Source organism: Lucilia sericata, unplaced genomic scaffold, assembly GCF_015586225.1.
Source record: "Lucilia sericata isolate MDLA Ls3-8-SP2 unplaced genomic scaffold, ASM1558622v1 Contig001467F_arrow, whole genome shotgun sequence".
Taxonomy (NCBI): domain Eukaryota; kingdom Metazoa; phylum Arthropoda; class Insecta; order Diptera; family Calliphoridae; genus Lucilia; species Lucilia sericata.
This window is the reverse complement of record NW_023995395.1, coordinates 27348-46962: the sequence shown is the minus strand read 5'-3', so window position 1 is coordinate 46962 and position 19615 is coordinate 27348. Positions and strand designations below refer to the sequence as shown.

General features: G+C 30.4%; 1 protein-coding gene across 1 annotated transcript; it reads right to left on the bottom strand.

The window, feature by feature from the left end:
- Positions 1-2422: 2422 nt before the first annotated feature.
- Positions 2423-3241, bottom strand: LOC119611506. The gene is made up of 2 exons (XM_037967113.1): positions 3128-3241; positions 2423-3065 (listed from the first exon to the last, which is right to left on the bottom strand). Exons 1-2 carry the CDS (start codon positions 3133-3135, stop codon positions 2693-2695), a joined length of 381 nt encoding a protein of 126 aa, XP_037823041.1. The 5' UTR covers positions 3136-3241; the 3' UTR covers positions 2423-2692.
- Between the last annotated feature and the right edge of the window lie 16374 nt (positions 3242-19615).

The window sequence follows — 19615 nt, the reverse complement described above, 5'->3', positions numbered from 1 at the left end:
TAGACTGATCTATAGTCCAGACTATAGACTGATCTATAGTCCAGACTATAGACTGATCTATAGTCCAGACTATAGACTGATCTATAGTCCAGACTATAGACTGATCTATAGTCCAGACTATAGACTGATCTATAGTCCAGACTATAGACTGATCTATAGTCCAGACTATAGACTGATCTATAGTCCAGACTATACACTGATCTATAGTCCCGACTATAGACCGATCTATAGTCCAGACTATAGACTGATCTATAGTACAGACTATAAACTGATCTATAGTCAGAACTATAGACTGATCTATAGTCCAGCTTATAGATTGATCTATAGTGCAGACTATAGATTAATCTAGAGTCCAGACTATAAATTAATGTATAGTCCAGAATATAGATTAGTCTATAGTCTAGACTGAATACAGCTTCCTCAAAGGGTTAATTCAAAGTTCTTCTTCTCCCTTTTTACAGCAATCTTTACAGATCACTTTTTATAAAACGACCAAACTTCTTAACACTCAAATCAATAATTACCATACTTTTATCTCCTTTTTTTCAGTTTCAGCTATTACTTCACTCAACAACCCTTTTTCATTAAAATGTGAACTGAAGAAAAAGTAAACGTGGAAAAAAACTTTTATGTCCAATCATTTTATAATGATTTTAGTTCAAGTACGTGGTGGCGCTTAAACTCAAGTAACTTAACCCCAACACTTGAAATGTATTTTTTCTTTGAAGCACCACATTTTTTTGGAGAATTAATTCCATCATGAACGTCATCTCAACTGCAGCCAACAAAACGAAAAACTTTGTCCAAGTGAACAGTACAATTTGTGAAGTGTGTAAAAGGTGATGAAGTAGTTGGCAAGCAACTTTAAAAAACCAGCCAACAACAACGAAAAAGCTACAATCCAAATGACTGGCTGAATGAGTGACTGCACTGAAGTGCAGTTTTTTTTAACCACCATTCAGCAAACCAACAACAAGAGTACTTTCCTAAAGATTTTGACCACAAAAGGCAACCAAAAGTTGTTGAAAATAACAGCAACTTGTTAAAGATTTCGTCGGATAACAAGCATTTAAAATGATGATGATGATAAAAGTTGCTTTACTTTGTTTTTAAAAAATTTTCTTTTTTGAAGATTTTCAGTTAAGATTAAGTGACTTAAATAATATTTGATTTGTTGTTGAGAGAAATAATTGTAAATCAAAAACTGTTGATGATGATAAAGAATGTTTGTAGAGAAATACAATTTTTTGAAGGAATTATTATCTTTATGCAAGAGAGGGTCTCAACAGAGGCAACTTTTTTCAAGGGAAAGATATCCAAATCAACACGTTTTTCTTTACCAAAGTTGCCAAAAAATGACGACTTTTTCAATAGAAACTTCTTCCGTAGAAAAGTTGTCTAATCAAAGGCAACTTTTTCTATACAAAAGTTGCTTTAACAAAGGCAACTTTTTCTATACAAAAGTTGTTCAGCAAAGACAACTTTTTCTATCGGAAAGTTGCTTCTACGAAGACAACTTTTTCCATAGCAAAGTTGCTTCAACAAAGACTACTTTTTCCATAGCAAAGTTGCTTCCACAAAGACTACATTTTCCATAGCAAAGTTGCTTCAACAAACAAGATAAGTTTTTCTATAGAAAAGTTGCTTCAACAAAGACAACTTTATCTATAGAAAGTTGCGTAAACAAAGAGAACTTTTCTATAGAAAAATTGCTTCAGCAAAGACAATTTTTACTATAGAAAAGTTGCTTCAGCAAAGACAACTATTTCTATATAAAAGTTGCTTTAACAAAGACAACTTTTTTATAGAAAAGTTGCTTCAACAAAGACAACATTTTCTATAAAAAAGTTGCTTCCACAAAGTCAACATTTTCTATAGAAAAGTTGCTTCTACAAAGCCAACTTTTTCTATAGAAAAGTTGCTTCTACAAAGCCAACTTTTTCTATAGAAAAGTTGCTTCAGCAAAGACAACTATTTCTATAGAAATGTTGCTTCCGCAAAGACAACTATTTCTATAGAAAAGTTGCTTCCGCAGAGACAACTATTTCTATAGAAAACTTGCTTCCACAAAGACAACGTTTTCTATAGAAAAGTTGCTTTAACAAAACAACCTTTTCTATAGAAAAGTTGCTTCAACAAAGACAACTTTTTGTATAGAAAAATTGCTTGAACAAAGACAACTTTTTCTATAGAAAAGTTGGTTCAGCAAAGACAACTTTTTTTTTTAAAAACTGCTTCAACAAAAACAACTTTTTCCATTGAAAAGTTGCCGAAACAAGAACAACGTTTTGTATGGAAAAGTTGCTTCAACGAAGAAAACTTTATCTAAAAAATCCTCTCTGTGATGTTCAAGAAAGTTCAGATACAAATCTGATTTAATTTTATTTTTATTTATTTTTCAATTTAGATTTCATTCCATGATCGAAGGTTCCTTTTTACAATCCTGAACCTTCGTAACTGTCTCCACTCATATCATCTGCTAATACTTCTTCCAGCAATAAAGGTTCATCATATTCCCTTAAATCATCGTCATCATTATCATCATACTGAATCTCTTCATCATAACCAATTAACTCATCAATAGCATCTTCATCATCAAAAAGTGGTTCTTCTCCAAGATCATCACCATCTCCAGTTTCATAACTACCATTATCAGTTGATTCCGAAAGTTCTTCTTCACTTGTAGAGAAAATCAATTTCTTATTATCATTATTGGCATTTTCCTCCCCCTCCTCTTCACTACAGTTTTCACAATAATATAAATTTTATCGTAATTCACTTCAACGCCATTTTCATCAATAAAAATTTCTTTGATTTCCTCTATTTTAGTGGGTTCTCCTTCAATTGGTGCCATCACTTCAGGTTGAGCTGCTTCAGAGTGCTTGTCTGATGATGCGGGAGCATTAATCAAGGGACTTACTGTCGTAGCTGTAAAACTTTCTGGTTCTTTTGGTATATCAGTACCACTTTCATAATGTTCGATTTCAAAAGGGCTTATGGTGGTTGCCGTATTACTCTCAGCTTTTTGATCTTCTAAAGCTTGAGCATAAGCAAAAGGGAAAGTGCTGGGGAAAATACAAAAGTTTGAAATTATAATGATTCAAATATTTTATTTAAAAAAACCAACCTATGCATATAACTGCAATTTTCCTAATATCCATTTTTTCCTAATAAAAATTTTTCGAATTACAACGGAAGTTTAACAGCTTTAAAGAAAACTAAAGTTCTTGTAATCCAAAGTAAACTATATATAGATTCTTTAACAACTGTTTTAAAGAATTAGTTTGAATTACATAGATATTACAAACACTTGTGTCAATAATGCTCAACAAACGTGTTCAAACATGTTTTCGGGTTGTAAAAATATATGTGAAACACTCATGATCAAATTTCGTAATGTATGATCGAGGTCATCTAAAACTACTATCGAACTTGAACTTTTCTAAAATGTAATAACGAAGGGAGGAAGTGCTTAACAAAAAGCGGGTGGGGTCTGGAGAAAAGGGCCGCGGAGGAGAAGAGCGCCAGAAGCGGGCAGCCGAACGAAACGAAACGAACGAGAACGAACTAACGAACGAACGAACGAACGAACGAAACGAACGAACGAACGAACGAACGACGAACGAACGAACGAACGAACGAACGAACGAAGAACGAACGAACGAACGAAGAACGAACGAACGAAACGAAACGAACGAACGAACGAACGAACGAACGAACGAACGAAGAACGAACGAACGAACGAAGAACGAACGAACGAACGAACGAACGAACGAACGAACGAACGAACGAACGAACGAACGAAACGACTAACGAAGAACGAACGACAACGAACGAACGAACGAACGAACGAACGAACGAACGAACGAACGAACGAAAGAACGAAAGAAACGAACGAACGAACGAACGAAACGAACGAACGAACGAACGAACGAACGAACGAACGAACGAACGAACGCGAACGAACGAACGAACGAACGAAAGAACGAAGAACGAACGAACAACTAACTAACGAACGAAGAAACCGAAACGAACGAACGAACGAACGAAGAACGAAGAACGAACGAACGAACGAAACGAACGAACGAACGAAACGAACGAACGAACTAACGAACGAACGAACGAACGAACGAACGAACGAACGAACGAACGAACGAACGAACGAACGAACGAACGAACGAACGAAAACGAACGAACGAACGAACGAACGAACGAACGAACAACGAACGAACGAACGAACGAACAACGAACGAACGAACGAACGAACGAACGAACGAACGAAAGAACGAACGAACGAACGAACGAACGAACGAACGAAGACGAACTAACGAAACGAACGAACGAACGACGAACGAACGAAACAACGAACGAACTGAACGAACGAACGAACGAACGAACGAACGAACGAACGAACGAACGAACTGAAACGAACGAACGAACGACGAACTAACGAACGAACGAACGAACGAACGAACTTAACGAACGAACTAACTAACTAACTAACTAACTAACTAACTAACTAACTAACTAACTAACTAACTAACTAACTAACTAACTAACGAACTAACGAACTAACTAACTAAACTGAAACTAACTAACTAACTAACTAAACTAACTAACTAACTAACTAACAACTAAAATAATAACTAACTAACTAACTAACTAACTAACTAACTAACTAACTAACTAACTACTAACTGACTAAGGAGAAGTTTTATGAATAAAATTTTTTAAAACTACTTAAAAACAACAAAATTTTTAAAATATATAAACATATTCAAGTTCTACATCCAATTACCTTTCCATTGATATATAACAAGTCTAGCTTACATTTAAATTCCGCTTTGAAAAATCCATTTCAATTCAACTATCGCCGTAAAATAACTATTAAGTAATAATCAGTGCTTACTATTCACTTCTCATTTTATCATACACCTTAGAGAAACCATAAAATTTGTTGTATTTGTTGTTGTACTAGCATTTTTAAGCTTAAATACTATTTTGCAAACGAAACAGCATTCAGGAATTACATTCGGCCGTTTTTAAATCTCGTACAGTTTCGTTGATAGGCTTAATATATAACGAAAACGTTTTCAAATGGTAATAAATGTAATTTTGAAGAAAATTTTTTTTTTAAATATTAATTTTTTTTGTTAAAAGTTTAGTTAAATTTAAATGAAAAGTACAATTTTTAATACGTAATTAAATTTTTGATAATTTTATTAAAAATTAAATTTTTCATAGTGTGCGTCGGGCAGATTTGAAATTAGTTTCAGGAGAAAGTTTTCTCTTAGTAAAGCTTCGTTAGAAAGCCTTTTTATAGAAAAGTTTCTTTAAAAAGTTTTCTTATATAAACGTTTCTTTAGAAAGTTATCTTATAGAAGTGTTTCTTCAGAAAGTTTTCTTATAAACAAGTTTCTTTAAAAAACTTTTCTTTAAGAAAAGTTTCTTTAGAAAGTTTTCTTATAGAAAAGTTTCTTTAGAAAGTTTTCTTATAGAAAAGTTTCTTTAGAAAGTTTTCTTATAGAAAAGTTTCTTTAGAAAGTTTTCTTATAGAAAAGTTTCTTTAGAAAGTTTTCTTATAGAAAAGTTTCTTTAAAGAGTTTTTTTTATTGAAAAGTTTCTGTGGAATCTCTTCTTTTAGTAAAGCTTCTTTAGAAAGTTTTGTTTTAGAAAAGTTTTCTTACAGAAAAGTTTCTTTAGAAAGTTTTCTTATAGAAAAGTTTCTTTAGAAAGTTTCTTGTAGAAAAGTTTCTTTAGAAAGTTTTCTTGCAGAAAAGTTTCTTTAGTAAGTTTTCTTATAGAAAAGTTTCTTTAGAAAGTTTTCTTATAGAAAAGTTTCTGTCGAAAGTTTTCTTATAGAAAAGTTTCTTTAGTAAGATTTCTTATAGAAAAGTTTCTTTAGAAAGTTTTCTCATAGAAAAGTTTCTTTAAAAAGTCTTCTTATAGAAAAGTTTCTTTAAAGAGTTTTTTATAGAAAAGTTTCTGTGGTAACTCTTCTTTTAGTAAAGTTTCTCTAAAAAGTTTTGTTTTAGAAAAGTTTTCTTATAGAAAAGTTATTCTTAGAGTAAGTTTTCTTTAAAAAGTTTTCTAATAGAGAAGTTTCTTGAAAGCTTTCTTATAGACAAGTTTCTTTAAAAAGTTTTCTTAACAAAAGTTTCTTTCGAAAGTTTTCTTATGGAGTCACCCATATTTAAGTATTTTCTAAACAAAAAAAGCTTTATTTTTAAATAAAATTTTTAACTTTTTTTATAAATGCAGTTAATAAAAGCTTTAAGTTTTGCCTCCCTCTCATAGAAATTTAAATATCTTTCTTCCCTTCTCCCACACACCGACACAAACACACAGCAAATGTAAACAAACTACAAATAAATGACATAAACAAACAAACGATAAAAGATTGACTGAAAGACAGACAAGATCTCCGTCCAATAATAAGTAACCAGTAGCAATAACAATAACTGAGTTATTTTTTTCTCACTTAATTATTTTTCGGAATTATTATTGTTATTTTTTTTTGTTTTCATTCAAGCAGTCTCCCTTTAAAGTTTAAACAAAAACGGTAAAAAAGCATTTAAAGCGCTTATCAAACGCAATTTGTTAAAAATAGATAAAAAACGAAAGCAAACAAAAACAAATGATTTTAATAAATGATCTTATTCTCTAATTAAACGTGACTTTTACTAAACGTATTTAAAAAAATTCTTTAAATAAATGATGACGAATGAAACTTATGCTCAAATGATACACAATGATGATCAATTACTTTTATATGCAGTGGGTGGTGATCTCAATAATCCTTTTGACAATACCACTACCGTAGTCATGATGATCTTGGCTTGGTTTATATTAATAATTGGTTTCTCTATATGTTGTTGTTCCCAGTGTTTTAAGGGTGGCTTTTGGTCCAGTAAATGGCGTTCTTGTGGCCTAGATGGGGGAGTGAGTGAACGTGGCGATGATTGGTATGACAACAGTAGTATAACAACTGTAGCGGCTGAAGTCGGTAAGTTTTTCTTTGTTCGTTTAGTATTTCATTAATAAAAAATGGCAATAAGTTGATAACAATTATAATGTGTGAGAGTAGAAAGAGTTTTTTCTAAATAAATATTTTTATAGAGAGTATTTTCTAGATAAAGCTTTTTTTTAAATGTTTTTATTGTTCTTTTATTTAAAGCATATTGTAAGGCGTTTGTTAAATTTGTTTTTTTAAATAAAAATAATCCCCCTTTTATTTCTATTTTCTGAGCTTTTTATATATTTGAATTTACAATTTATATAGTGTCAGTTGCAACAATTCTCTTTATTTTTCTTTTATTTCTTTTAAAGAAAGCAATTTAGTAGAAATTGTTAAACAAAATATATATAAAAAAAATCTGGCAAAGAAATAACAACATTTAAAGTTTGTTTATAATAAAGAAATAAAACAATAAATTATCTGAAATAAAATAGCTTTAAAGATGACTTAACCAGGGCAACTTTTTCTATAGAAAAGTTGCCTTAACAAGGACTACGTTTTCTGTAGAAGAGTGGCCCTAAAAAAGACAACATTTTCTATAGAAAAGTTGCCTTAACAAGGACAACTTTTTCTATAGAAAAGTTGCCTCAACAAGGACAACTTTTTCTATAGAAAAGTTGCCTCAACAAGGACAACTTTTTCTATAGAAAAGTTGCCTCAACAAGGACAACTTTTTCTATAGAAAAGTTTCCTTAACAAGGATAACTTTTTCCATAGAAAAGTTTCCTTAACAAGGACAACTTTTTCTATAGAAAAGTTGCCTTAACAAGGACAACTTTTCAGTAGAAAGGTTGCCTTAACAAGGACAGCTATTTCTATAGAAAAGTTGCCTTAACAAGGACAACTTTTTCTATAGGAAAGTTGCCTTAACAAGGACAACTTTTTCTATAGAAAAGTTGCCTTAACAAGCACAACTTTTTCTATAGAAAAGTTGTCTTAACAAGGATAACTTTTTATATAGAACATCTTTTTCTTCAGAAAAGTTGCCTTGACAAGGACAACCTTTTCTATTGAAATGTTGTCGTAGCGAAGACAACTTTTTCTATAGGAAATTTACCATAACAAGGAAAACTTTTTCTTTAGAAAAGTTGTCTTAACTAGGACAACTTTTTCTATAGAAAAGTTGCCTTAACAAGGACAACTTTTTCTATAGAAAAATTGCCTAAACAGGACAAATTTTTCTATAGAAGAGTTGCCTTAACAAGGACAACTTTTTCTATAGAAAAATTGCCTTAACAAGGACAACTTTTTTTATAGAAAATTTGACTTAACAAGGACAACGTTTTGTATAGAAAAGTTGCCTTAACAAGGACCACTTTTTCTATAGAAAAGTTGCCTTAACAAGGACCACTTTTTCTATAGAAAAGTTGCCTTAACAAGGACAACTTTTTCTATAGAAAAGTTGCCTTAACCAGGACAACTTTTTCTATAGAATAGTTGCCTTATCAAGGACAAATTTTTCTACAGAAAAGTTGCCTTGACAAGGACAACTTTTTCTATAGAAAAGTTGCCTCAACAAGGACAACTTTTTCTATAGAAAAGTTGCCTCAACAAGGACAACTTTTTCTATAGAAAAGTTGCCTCAACAAGGACAACTTTTTCTATAGAAAAGTTTCCTTAACAAGGATAACTTTTTCCATAGAAAAGTTTCCTTAACAAGGACAACTTTTTCTATAGAAAAGTTGCCTTAACAAGGACAACTTTTCAGTAGAAAGGTTGCCTTAACAAGGACAGCTATTTCTATAGAAAAGTTGCCTTAACAAGGACAACTTTTTCTATAGGAAAGTTGCTTTAACAAGGACAACTTTTTCTATAGAAAAGTTGCCTTAACAAGCACAACTTTTTCTATAGAAAAGTTGTCTTAACAAGGATAACTTTTTATATAGAACATCTTTTTCTTCAGAAAAGTTGCCTTGACAAGGACAACCTTTTCTATTGAAATGTTGTCGTAGCGAAGAGAACTTTTTCTATAGGAAATTTACCATAACAAGGAAAACTTTTTCTTTAGAAAAGTTGCCTTAACTAGGACAACTTTTTCTATAGAAAAGTTGCCTTAACAAGGACAACTTTTTCTATAGAAAAATTGCCTAAACAGGACAAATTTTTCTATAGAAGAGTTGCCTTAACAAGGACAACTTTTTCTATAGAAAAATTGCCTTAACAAGGACAACTTTTTTTATAGAAAATTTGACTTAACAAGGACAACGTTTTGTATAGAAAAGTTGCCTTAACAAGGACCACTTTTTCTATAGAAAAGTTGCCTTAACAAGGACCACTTTTTCTATAGAAAAGTTGCCTTAACAAGGACAACTTTTTCTATAGAAAAGTTGCCTTAACAAGGACAACTTTTTCTATAGAATAGTTGCCTTATCAAGGACAAATTTTTCTACAGAAAAGTTGCCTTGACAAGGACAACTTTTTCTATAGAAAAGTTGCCTTAACAAGGACAACATTTTCTATAGAAAAGTTGCCTTAACAAGGATAACTTTTTCTATAGAAAAGTTGCCTTAACAAGGACAACATTTTCTATAGAAAAGTTGCCTTGACAAGAACAACTTTTTCCATTGAAATGTTGTCATAGCAAAGACAACTTTTTCTATAGAAATGTTGCCTGTACAAGGAAAACTTTTTCTATAGAAAATTTTCTTTCAATAAGACATTAACTATTAAATAGAAATAATCTCTCGGCGTAGAATTAATGCCATTAATGGCAAAAACTTTTACGTGTAAAATTCTCTTATTTAGAAAAATATTTATACACATTTAAATCCTATAAGTATGCAACATATTCTAATAATTACCTCCTAAATGTATACTACATTTATAATACAAATAATGGCATTTAGCTAACATATACCCAAAAATATACTTTATTTTTTGTAGTACCTACTTTTAATGTTTCATTTAAAAGAATTTGAAATTCTGCAAAATTTTTTTTTGCTTTTAAATATTTAATGCAAATAGCTAATAGAACTTGTGCTGTTTAAAGCAAAAAACGTACAGTTATACAATTTTCAGCCTATTTGTAGACTGTGTTTTTCGTTTTAATATCCCTTTGGAACACATCATACAACTGACATTAAGCAATGACACAAATGATGGCACTCCCACCAAAAGCCGAAAAAAGCCTAATACCAAAATGCTGTGTCAATTTTGTGAACAACTCACGTTTGTTGATCAATTTAAAAGCCTGTAAAATGTTGCATAATTTAGTAATTTATACTTTAGACAAATCAACATGAAAATGGAGTGGTAAACGGAAATATTTCAACATACAAATCCTAAAGCTCCTAACTCCCCTCTCTAACACCCTAAAGTATGCTATGTTTGTGGAATAGGAGATAATGTTCAATGTCATTAGGTTATGTAAGAGAAAAAGAACAGTTTTGCAACAAACACAATTTTATGTAAAATAAAAAGCGAAAATATGTTTTTCAAAGTTGTCATTGCTTTTAGTTTTTTTCGTTCTAAACTAATTTAAATTCATGACCAACAATTGGCATCAATTCCGTTGTTTACTTTTAGGCAAAATTTGTTTTATCAAGAAAAATGAAGATGAATTTTAGGTAAACTTTGGAATTTACATCTCTGACATACTTGTAGAATTTGGAAAATCAAATTGAAAGTTATTGTGGCAGAAAGATTTTTTTTGGAGAAACAAATAAATAATTTAAAGGTCTTTAGAAAATGAAGGTGACTTCGAAAATAATATGGTTGATTAAAGGTTTTAAAAGCAATTTTTACAGCATACTTAAAGGCTAAACTTAAGGCAAATTTTATAAGAAAAAAAGTTGTCCTTGGTAAAGCAACTTTTCTGTACAAAAAGTTGTTCTTGTTAAGGCAACTTTTCTATAGGAAAAGTTGTCCTTGTTAAGGCAACTTTTCTGTTGAAACAAGGACAACTTTTCTATAGGAAAAGTTGCTTTTGTTAAGGCAACTATTCTATAGTAAGAGTTGTCCTTGTTAAGGCAAATTTTCTTTAGAAAAGAAAAGTTGTTAAGTCAAGTTTTGTATAGAAAAAGTTGTCTTTATAAAGGCAACATTCCTATAGGAAAAGTTGCCCTTGTTAAGACCACTTTTATATAGAAAAACTTGGTCTTGTTAAGGCATCTTTTCTATAGAAAAAGTTGTCCTTGTTAGGGCAACTTTTCTAAATAAAAACTTGTCTTTGTTAAGGCAACTATTCTGTAGAAAAAGTGGTTCTTCTTAAAGCAACTTTCTATAGATACAGTTGTACTCGTTAAGACAGCTTTTCTATAGAAAAAGTTGTCCTTGTTAAGGCAAATTTTCTTTAGAAAAGAAAAGTTGTTAAGTCAAGTTTTCTATAGAAAAAGTTGTCTTTATAAAGGCAACATTCCTATAGAAAAAGTTGTCCTTGTTAAGGCAACTTTTCTATAGAAAAAGTTGTCCTTGTTAAGGCAACTTTTCTATAGAAAAAGTTGTCCTTGTTAAGGCAACTTTTCTATAGAAAAAGTTGTCCTTGTTAAGGCAACTTTTCTATAGAAAAAGTTGTCCTTGTTAAGGCAACTTTTCTATAGAAAAAGTTGTCCTTGTTAAGGCAACTTTTCTATAGAAAAAGTTGTCCTTGTTAAGGAAACTTTTCTATAGAAAAAGTTGTCCTTGTTAAGGCAACTTATCTATAGAAAAAGTTGTCCTTGTTAAGACAACTTTTCGATGGAAACAGTTGTCCTTGTTAAGGCAACTTTTCTATAGAAGAATTTTACCTCTTTAAGGCAACTTTTCTATAGAAACAGTTGTCCTTGTTAAGGCAACTTTTCTTTAGATAAAGTTGTCCTTGTTAAGGCAACTTTTCTATAGAAAAAGTTGTCCTTGTTTAGCCTACTTTTCTAAAGAAAAACTTGTCCTTGTTAAGGCAACTATTCTATACAAAAATTTTTCCTTATTAAAGCAACTTTTCTTTAGAAAAAGTTGTCCTTGTTAAGTCATCTTTTTCTTGTTAAAGTTGTCCTTGTTAAGGCAATTTTTCTTTAGATAAAGTTGTCCTTGTTAAGTCAACTTTTCTATAGAAAAAGTTGTCCTGTTAAGGCCACTTTTCTATAGATAAAGTTGTCCTTGTTAAGGTGACGTTTCTATAGAAAAAGTTGTCCTTGTTAAGTCCACTTTTCTATAGAAAAAGTTGTCCTTTTAAGGCAACGTTTCTATAGAAAAAGTTGTCCTTGTTAATGTAACTTTTTTATGGAAAAAGTTATCTTGTTAAGTTGTTCTTATTAAGGCCACTTTTTCTATAGGGAAAGTTGTCCTTGTTATGGCCACTTTTCTATAGAAAAAGTGGTCCTTGTTAAGGCAATTTTTATATAGAAAAAGTTTTCCTCTTTCAGGCAACATTTCTATATAATTTGTTTAATCTCTTAAAGAAGTACTCCTGCCCTTGCAGCTTTAACAATAAAATAATGTTTTACCAGCCTACATTTCCAGCAACTGTTAATTACCACAAAAACCTATTTGAACTTAAGCCCATTCATTAAAAGCATACCTTAAGGCATTTGTCACATATAATAATTTAAAGCATACTTTCAGGAAAACTACACAATACACTCATACATATACATACAAATTTTTTTCATTCAACTGATAATGAACTAAAAAAAAATAAAATACTAAAGCTGGTAAATAAAAATACCAAAGTAGAGAAAGAACGTAAATATTTCCATAAAACGTTCTTATATTTGTTTTCTTTTTTTTTCTTGCTAAAGCAATAGCTGTTGCTATTGTTATCCTTTATTGCATTAAACATAAATATGTATTGGAAACTCATTGTCACTCCTAGATGCGTTATAAAACCTACATGTGTATATTATACGTAGTATTTATATGGTTATGTAATACATGTGTTTGTTGTGCTATAATGTAATCATAAAACTGTAGTAGATTGTATGAAAATACTACGTAAAAGACAGAAATAAAATAACTACTACAGAAGGAGCAGAGAGGGGGAGGGAATAAACTCATAATATTGGTGAATATTGCCATTGTCTGCATAATACACCAATACCAAGCAATATGCATGATAATGTTTTTGTCATCCTATTTTTATTTTTTGTTTGTATTGAACTTTGTAAACACATACTTACATACATACTTATTTACAATGTACACATATACAACGTAAGTAACATGGAACTTACTGATAAGGAGAGACAGATGAAGAGAAACTGATCCTAGTTAAAGGGAATTTTAAAGAGAGATATGAAATTTATAAAAAGCTTAATAAGAAACTCTTCTATAAGAAAACTTTCTAAAGAAACTTTTCTATAAAAAAACTTTCTGCAGAAACTTATCTATAAGAAAACTTTGTACAGAAATGTTTCTATAAGAAAACTTTCTTAAGAAATTTTTTTTGAAAAACTTTCTATAGAATCTTTTCTATAAGAAAACTTCCTACAGAAACTTTTCTATAAGAAAACTTTCTACAGAAACTTTTCTATAACAAAACTTTCTATAGAAATTTGTCTGTAAGAAAACTTTTTACAGAAATTTTTCTATAAGAAAACTTTCTACACAAACTTATCTACAAGAAAACATTCTACAGAAACTTTTCTATAAGAAAACTTTCTACAGAAACTTTTCTATAAAAACACTTTCTACAGAAACTTTTCTAAAAGAAAACATTCTTCAGAAACTTTACAATAAGAACAAAATTTTCTAAAGAAACATTTTTGAAAAACTTTCTACAGCAATTTTCTATAAGAAAACTTTCTACAGATTTTTTCTATAAGAAATATTTCTAAGAAAACTGTCTACAGAACCTTTTCTATAAGAAAACCATCTACAGCAACTTTTCTATAAGAAAACATTCTACAGCAACTTTTCTATAAGAAAACATTCTACAGAAACTTTTCTATAAGAAAACTTTCTACAGAAACTTTTCTATAAGAAAACTTTCTTCAGAAACTTTACAATAAGAAAACTTTCTTCCGAAAGTATTCTATAAGAAAACTTTCTACAGAACAATTTATACCGAAACTTTTCTAAAGTTAGTTAGTTAGTTAGTTAGTTAGTTAGTTAGTTAGTTAGTTAGTTAGTTAGTTAGTTAGTTAGTTAGTTAGTTAGTTAGTTAGTTAGTTAGTTAGTTAGTTAGTTAGTTAGTTAGTTAGTTAGTTAGTTAGTTAGTTAGTTAGTTAGTTAGTTAGTTAGTTAGTTAGTTAGTTAGTTAGTTAGTAGTTAGTTAGTTAGTTAGTTAGTTAGTTAGTTAGTTAGTTAGTTAGTTAGTTAGTTAGTTAGTTAGTTAGTTAGTTAGTTAGTTAGTTAGTTAGTTAGTTAGTTAGTTAGTTAGTTAGTTAGTTAGTTAGTTAGTTAGTTAGTTAGTTAGTTAGTTAGTTAGTTAGTTAGTAGTTAGTTAGTTAGTTAGTTAGTTAGTTAGTTAGTTAGTTAGTTAGTTAGTTAGTTAGTTAGTTAGTTAGTTAGTTAGTTAGTTAGTTAGTTAGTTAGTTAGTTAGTTAGTTAGTTAGTTAGTTAGTTAGTTAGTTAGTTAGTTAGTTAGTTAGTTAGTTAGTTAGTTAGTTAGTTAGTTAGTTAGTTAGTTAGTTAGTTAGTTAGTTAGTTAGTAGTTAGTTAGTTAGTTAGTTAGTTAGTAGTTAGTTAGTTAGTAGTTAGTTAGTTAGTTAGTTAGTTAGTTAGTTAGTTAGTTAGTTAGTTAGTTAGTTAGTTAGGCTGCTCCTACATCGAGTTCCTTAACTAGTGCTTCTGATAGGAATTTAAACCAAGACCTCTGGTCTAAATTTTAAGAATAATTACAAAAAACATTAATTTCTTAAAATTCCTATTTTTAATTAAAATTTAACTAAACTTTTAATAAAAAAAACCTCATTTAAAAAAAATTGGAAAAAACTTTTCCTTATATCTGAAGTGTATCAACGGAACTGTACCTGATGCTGTTTTTTAGTAATTCTTGAATACTTTTTCGTTTGCAAAATAATACTTAAGCATAAAACCTTTAGTACAACAACAAAAACAACAATCGATTTACGTACTATAAAAACACATGGGTCTATGATAAAATGAGAAGTGAATAGTAAGCACTGATAATTGTCAATGATTTACTTTATAACTATAGCTCATTTGAAATTCATTTTTTAAAGTGGAATTGAAACAAAAGTTAAACATATTATACATCAATGGAAAGGTAATTGTATGTAGAATTTAAATATGTTTATATATTTTAAAAATTTTGTTTGTTTAATGCCTCAAATTACTTTCAAAAATTTATATTTTGTTATTCATACACCTCTCCTTTAAACACCCTCTTTATCAAAAACGTATAATATTTATAATACGTAGATATGAAGCGATTTTTTTTTTTTTATTCCAGAGAAAAATAAAAGAAACAAAAATATAGAATAGATAGTACAATAACAGAAACAAAAAAGAAAAACGAAAACTATAACATAACCTCAATGAAAATTTTATTGTACATGTTTGAATTTGCATGACAATGATATTTGCTTCACAGTATTATGAATACATGCTGCTACTGCTCCTGCTGTTGTGTTTCTTGTTTACGGAATTTTGATGATGATGATAATAAGGAATAAAACGTATATGATGATCAAAAATAGAACAAGTATATAGAGATTAGGATGGACCACAAAATTAAGTAATTAAAGTTTAAAAACAATTAGAAAAAATAGTTTTGCTTTAAATAGTTGTTGCCCTAAAATACTTAGTTCTGATACCTAATCTAGTTCTTGAACTTTATTAATTACTTGAAAATTTTTAGGGGGCCCTCTTAATAATTACATATCACTCGAAACTTTTATAGCAGGGCGTAAGTAGTCGACTGGATATTGGTTATAAGTATGTATGCATGTTTGTGCAGTAGTGGTGTTGTGGCAATAGTTATTGTATTGATTGTATATAGTAGGAGTTAATGTTGTTGTTATTATCCTTGTTATTGTACAACAAAAACAACAAATATTTGAGTGTGATGACGGGAAATTTATGCTTGTTATCGCATAAAAACTGTTGCTAACAATTATTCCCTATTTGATATTTTAGCATGTCATACAAAAAGTATGCTACACATTTGTTAAGAGGAATGTTTAGTTGGGAAACTGGTGTATCGACAAGACCATAGACTGATATATAGTCAAGACTATATAATGATCTATAATCAAGACTATAGGCTGATCTATAGTCAATACTATGGATTAATATACAGTCAACGCTATATACTTTTCTATAGTCAAGACTATAGAGTGATCTATAGTCAACACTATAGTATGATATGTATTCAAGACCATAAACTGATCTATAGTCAAGACTATAGAGTGATTAAGATGATCAAGATGTAGTCAAGATTATAGACTGATCTATAGTCAAAACTATAAACTGATCTATAGTCAAGACAATAGACTGATCAAGACTATAGACTGATCAGGACTTATAGACTGATCTATAGTCAAGACTATAAACTGATCTATAGTCAGGACTATCTATAGTCAAGGCTATATTCAAGACTACCAAGAGAGATATATCCATAGTCAAAACTCTAGACTGATCTATAGTCAACACTATAGTCTGATATGCATTCGAGACCATAAACTGATCTATAATCAAGACTATTGACTGATCTATAGTCAAGACTATTGACTGATCTATAGTCAAGACTATAAACTGATCTGTACTCAAGACTATCTATATTCAAGGCTATCGACTGATCTATAGTCAAGACTCTAGACTGATCCATAGTCATGACTATAAACTGAACTATAGACTGATCTATAGTTAAGACTATAAACAGATCAATAGTCAAGACTATAGACTGATCTATAGTCAAGACTTTAGACTGATATATAGTCAAGACTATAGACTGATCCATAGTCAAGATTATAGACTGATCTTTAGTCAAGACTATAGACTTATCTATGGTCGAGACAATAGACTGGTCTACAGTCAAGACTACGTACTGATCTATAGTCGAGACTTTTGACTGATCTATAGTCAAGACTTTAGACCCATCTATAGTCAAGACTAGGGACTAATCTATAGTCAAGACTAGAGACAGATCTATAGTCAAGACTTTAAACTGATCTATAATCAAAATTATAGACTGATCTATAGTCAAAACTATAGACTGAAACATAGCCAAGACTATAGACTGATCTATGGATCAGACTAATATATAGAACAGACTAATATATAGTCAATACTTATCTATAGCCAATTTGTAATCAAGACAATAGACTGATCTACTGTCAAGACAAGACTGATCTATAGTGAATCTATAGACTGTTTATACTCAAAAACACGATCTGGTTTAGGTGTGATATTTATTACCGTTGTTGATCTTCAGCCAGCAATATTAAATTGGAAAGTAGTATATCAGAAGTTTGTTTTGGACCTTATCTAAAATATATTCCTTGTTATTTTATGATTACGCCATGTTTTAGTAGTTTAGGTTTTTTAACATTCACTATCCATCTACATATACATTCACTATCCAAAAACATATACATACATATGTATGTATGTTCACACACCCTACAAACATTTTCTATTGCGGAAGTTACCCGTATGAAACTTCCAAACGTGCTAAAAGCTCGCCAGCGATGTTGCGGAAGTATAAGAATTCTTGTCACCAGTCGGGAAGAACTGATGCCGATCTGGGGAACGTCTAAGAGTATCGTGGAAGATACTTCTGGAAGACCCGCAGAAGAAACTTCTAGATGACTCTTGGAAGTAAGGTATTGCCAAAGACTCTTCTAGATGTGACTAGGAAGTCACTTCTTGAAGTGACTACTTAGTATCATCTATAAGTGTTCCTATCTTATCTTCTAGAAGAAGAGTATTCTCTTCTTCTAGAAGATGAGTATTGTCGTCTTCTAGAAGATGAGTTTTCTCTTCTTCTATTTGTATACCCACCAAGATAAAATCTATAAAAATAAATCTAAATAAAACAAGTTAGAGTGCTATATTCGGCTGAGCCGAATCTTAAATACCCTCCACCAGCTACTTTTATATTAATACTTTTCTAATTGATCAAATATTTGTACAAATAAGTCTTAAATAGAAAAATCCCAAGATTTAAACAGTTTAGATCTATTACAATTCCAAGATTTATTGAACATTATAAACGCCATTTTCTTTTATATTTTTATAGTGCTTAGCAATATTTAATAATTTGCATGTATGCATGTGTGTGAAAGATTTAAGGATTTTGATAATACATACATATATATAATTTTGTTCTACACAAATTGATAATGCAAATAGTTAAATAAGGTTAAAGCGCTTTTAGGGGCAGTTCCTATTATGGGAGATAAGATCAATTATAGACCGATCATAAAAAATTCTTTAAGCAAAATTTCTGTACATAAAAGCTATATTTCAGTCAAATTTTGTATCTATATCGTAATTTAGTATAGCTTTATTTGGTAATGAGTAATGTGCGTTTAAGAGATTTTCGTAAAAGGACCTTGTATGGGAGATATGACCAATTATGTATATAAAGACAAAATTTCAAAATTCTGTATCTATATCATTATTTGGTAATGAATATTGTTCATCTAAGTGATTTTCTGGAGGGGACCTAGTATGAGAGCTATGACCAAATATGGACCGATCGGGAACAAATTCCACAGTAATATTTCTGTGCATATGAGTAATACGTATATCAAATTTTATATGGATAGCTTAATTTGCACAGTAATATTTCTATGCATATGGGCAATACTTGTACCAAATTTTATATGGATATCTTAATTTAGTAATGAGTTATGCGCGTTTAAGTGATTTTCGGGAGGGGACCTTATATGGGAGCTATGACCAATTATGGACCGATCAGAAAAAACTTTCAGAGTAATATTTCTATGCATATGGGCAATACTTGTACCAAATTTTATATGGATATCTTAATTTAGTAATGAGCTATGAGCGTTTAAGTGATTTTCGGGAGGGGACCTTGTATGGGAGCTATGACCAATTATGGACCGATCGGAAAAAACTTTCAGAGTAATATTTCTATGCATATGGGCAATACTTGTACCAAATTTTATATGGATATCTTAATTTAGTAATGATCTATGGGCGTTTAAGTGATTTTCGGGAGTGGACCTTGTATGGGAGCTATGACCAATTATGGACCGATCGGGAAAAAATTTCACAGTAACATTTCTGTGCATATAAACAATACCAATTATGACCAATTATGGACCGATCGGGAAAAAATTCCACAGTAACATTTCTGTGCATATGACTAATACTTATACCAAATTTTATATGGATATCTTCATTTAGTAATGAGTTATGCGCGTTTAAGTGATTTTCGGGAGGGGACCTTGTATGGGAGCTATGTCCAACTATGGACCGATCCAGAAAATTTATTCTCTGGATGAATTCTATTGCCATAAGATTTTAATTTGTAAAATTTTGTGAAGATATCAACATTCTGACGAAAGTTATTAACAAAAAACCCATTTTCCGGGAATATGTACTTTTGTATGGGAGGTATATGAAATTGTGGACCGATTCTAGCAATTTTCAGCAGGGATCAAGCTCTTGTGTAGAAACAAATGTGTGGTGATTTTCATGGAATTATCTTGCATAGTTTTCGAGAAAATTGCATCAGAATGTGTAAAA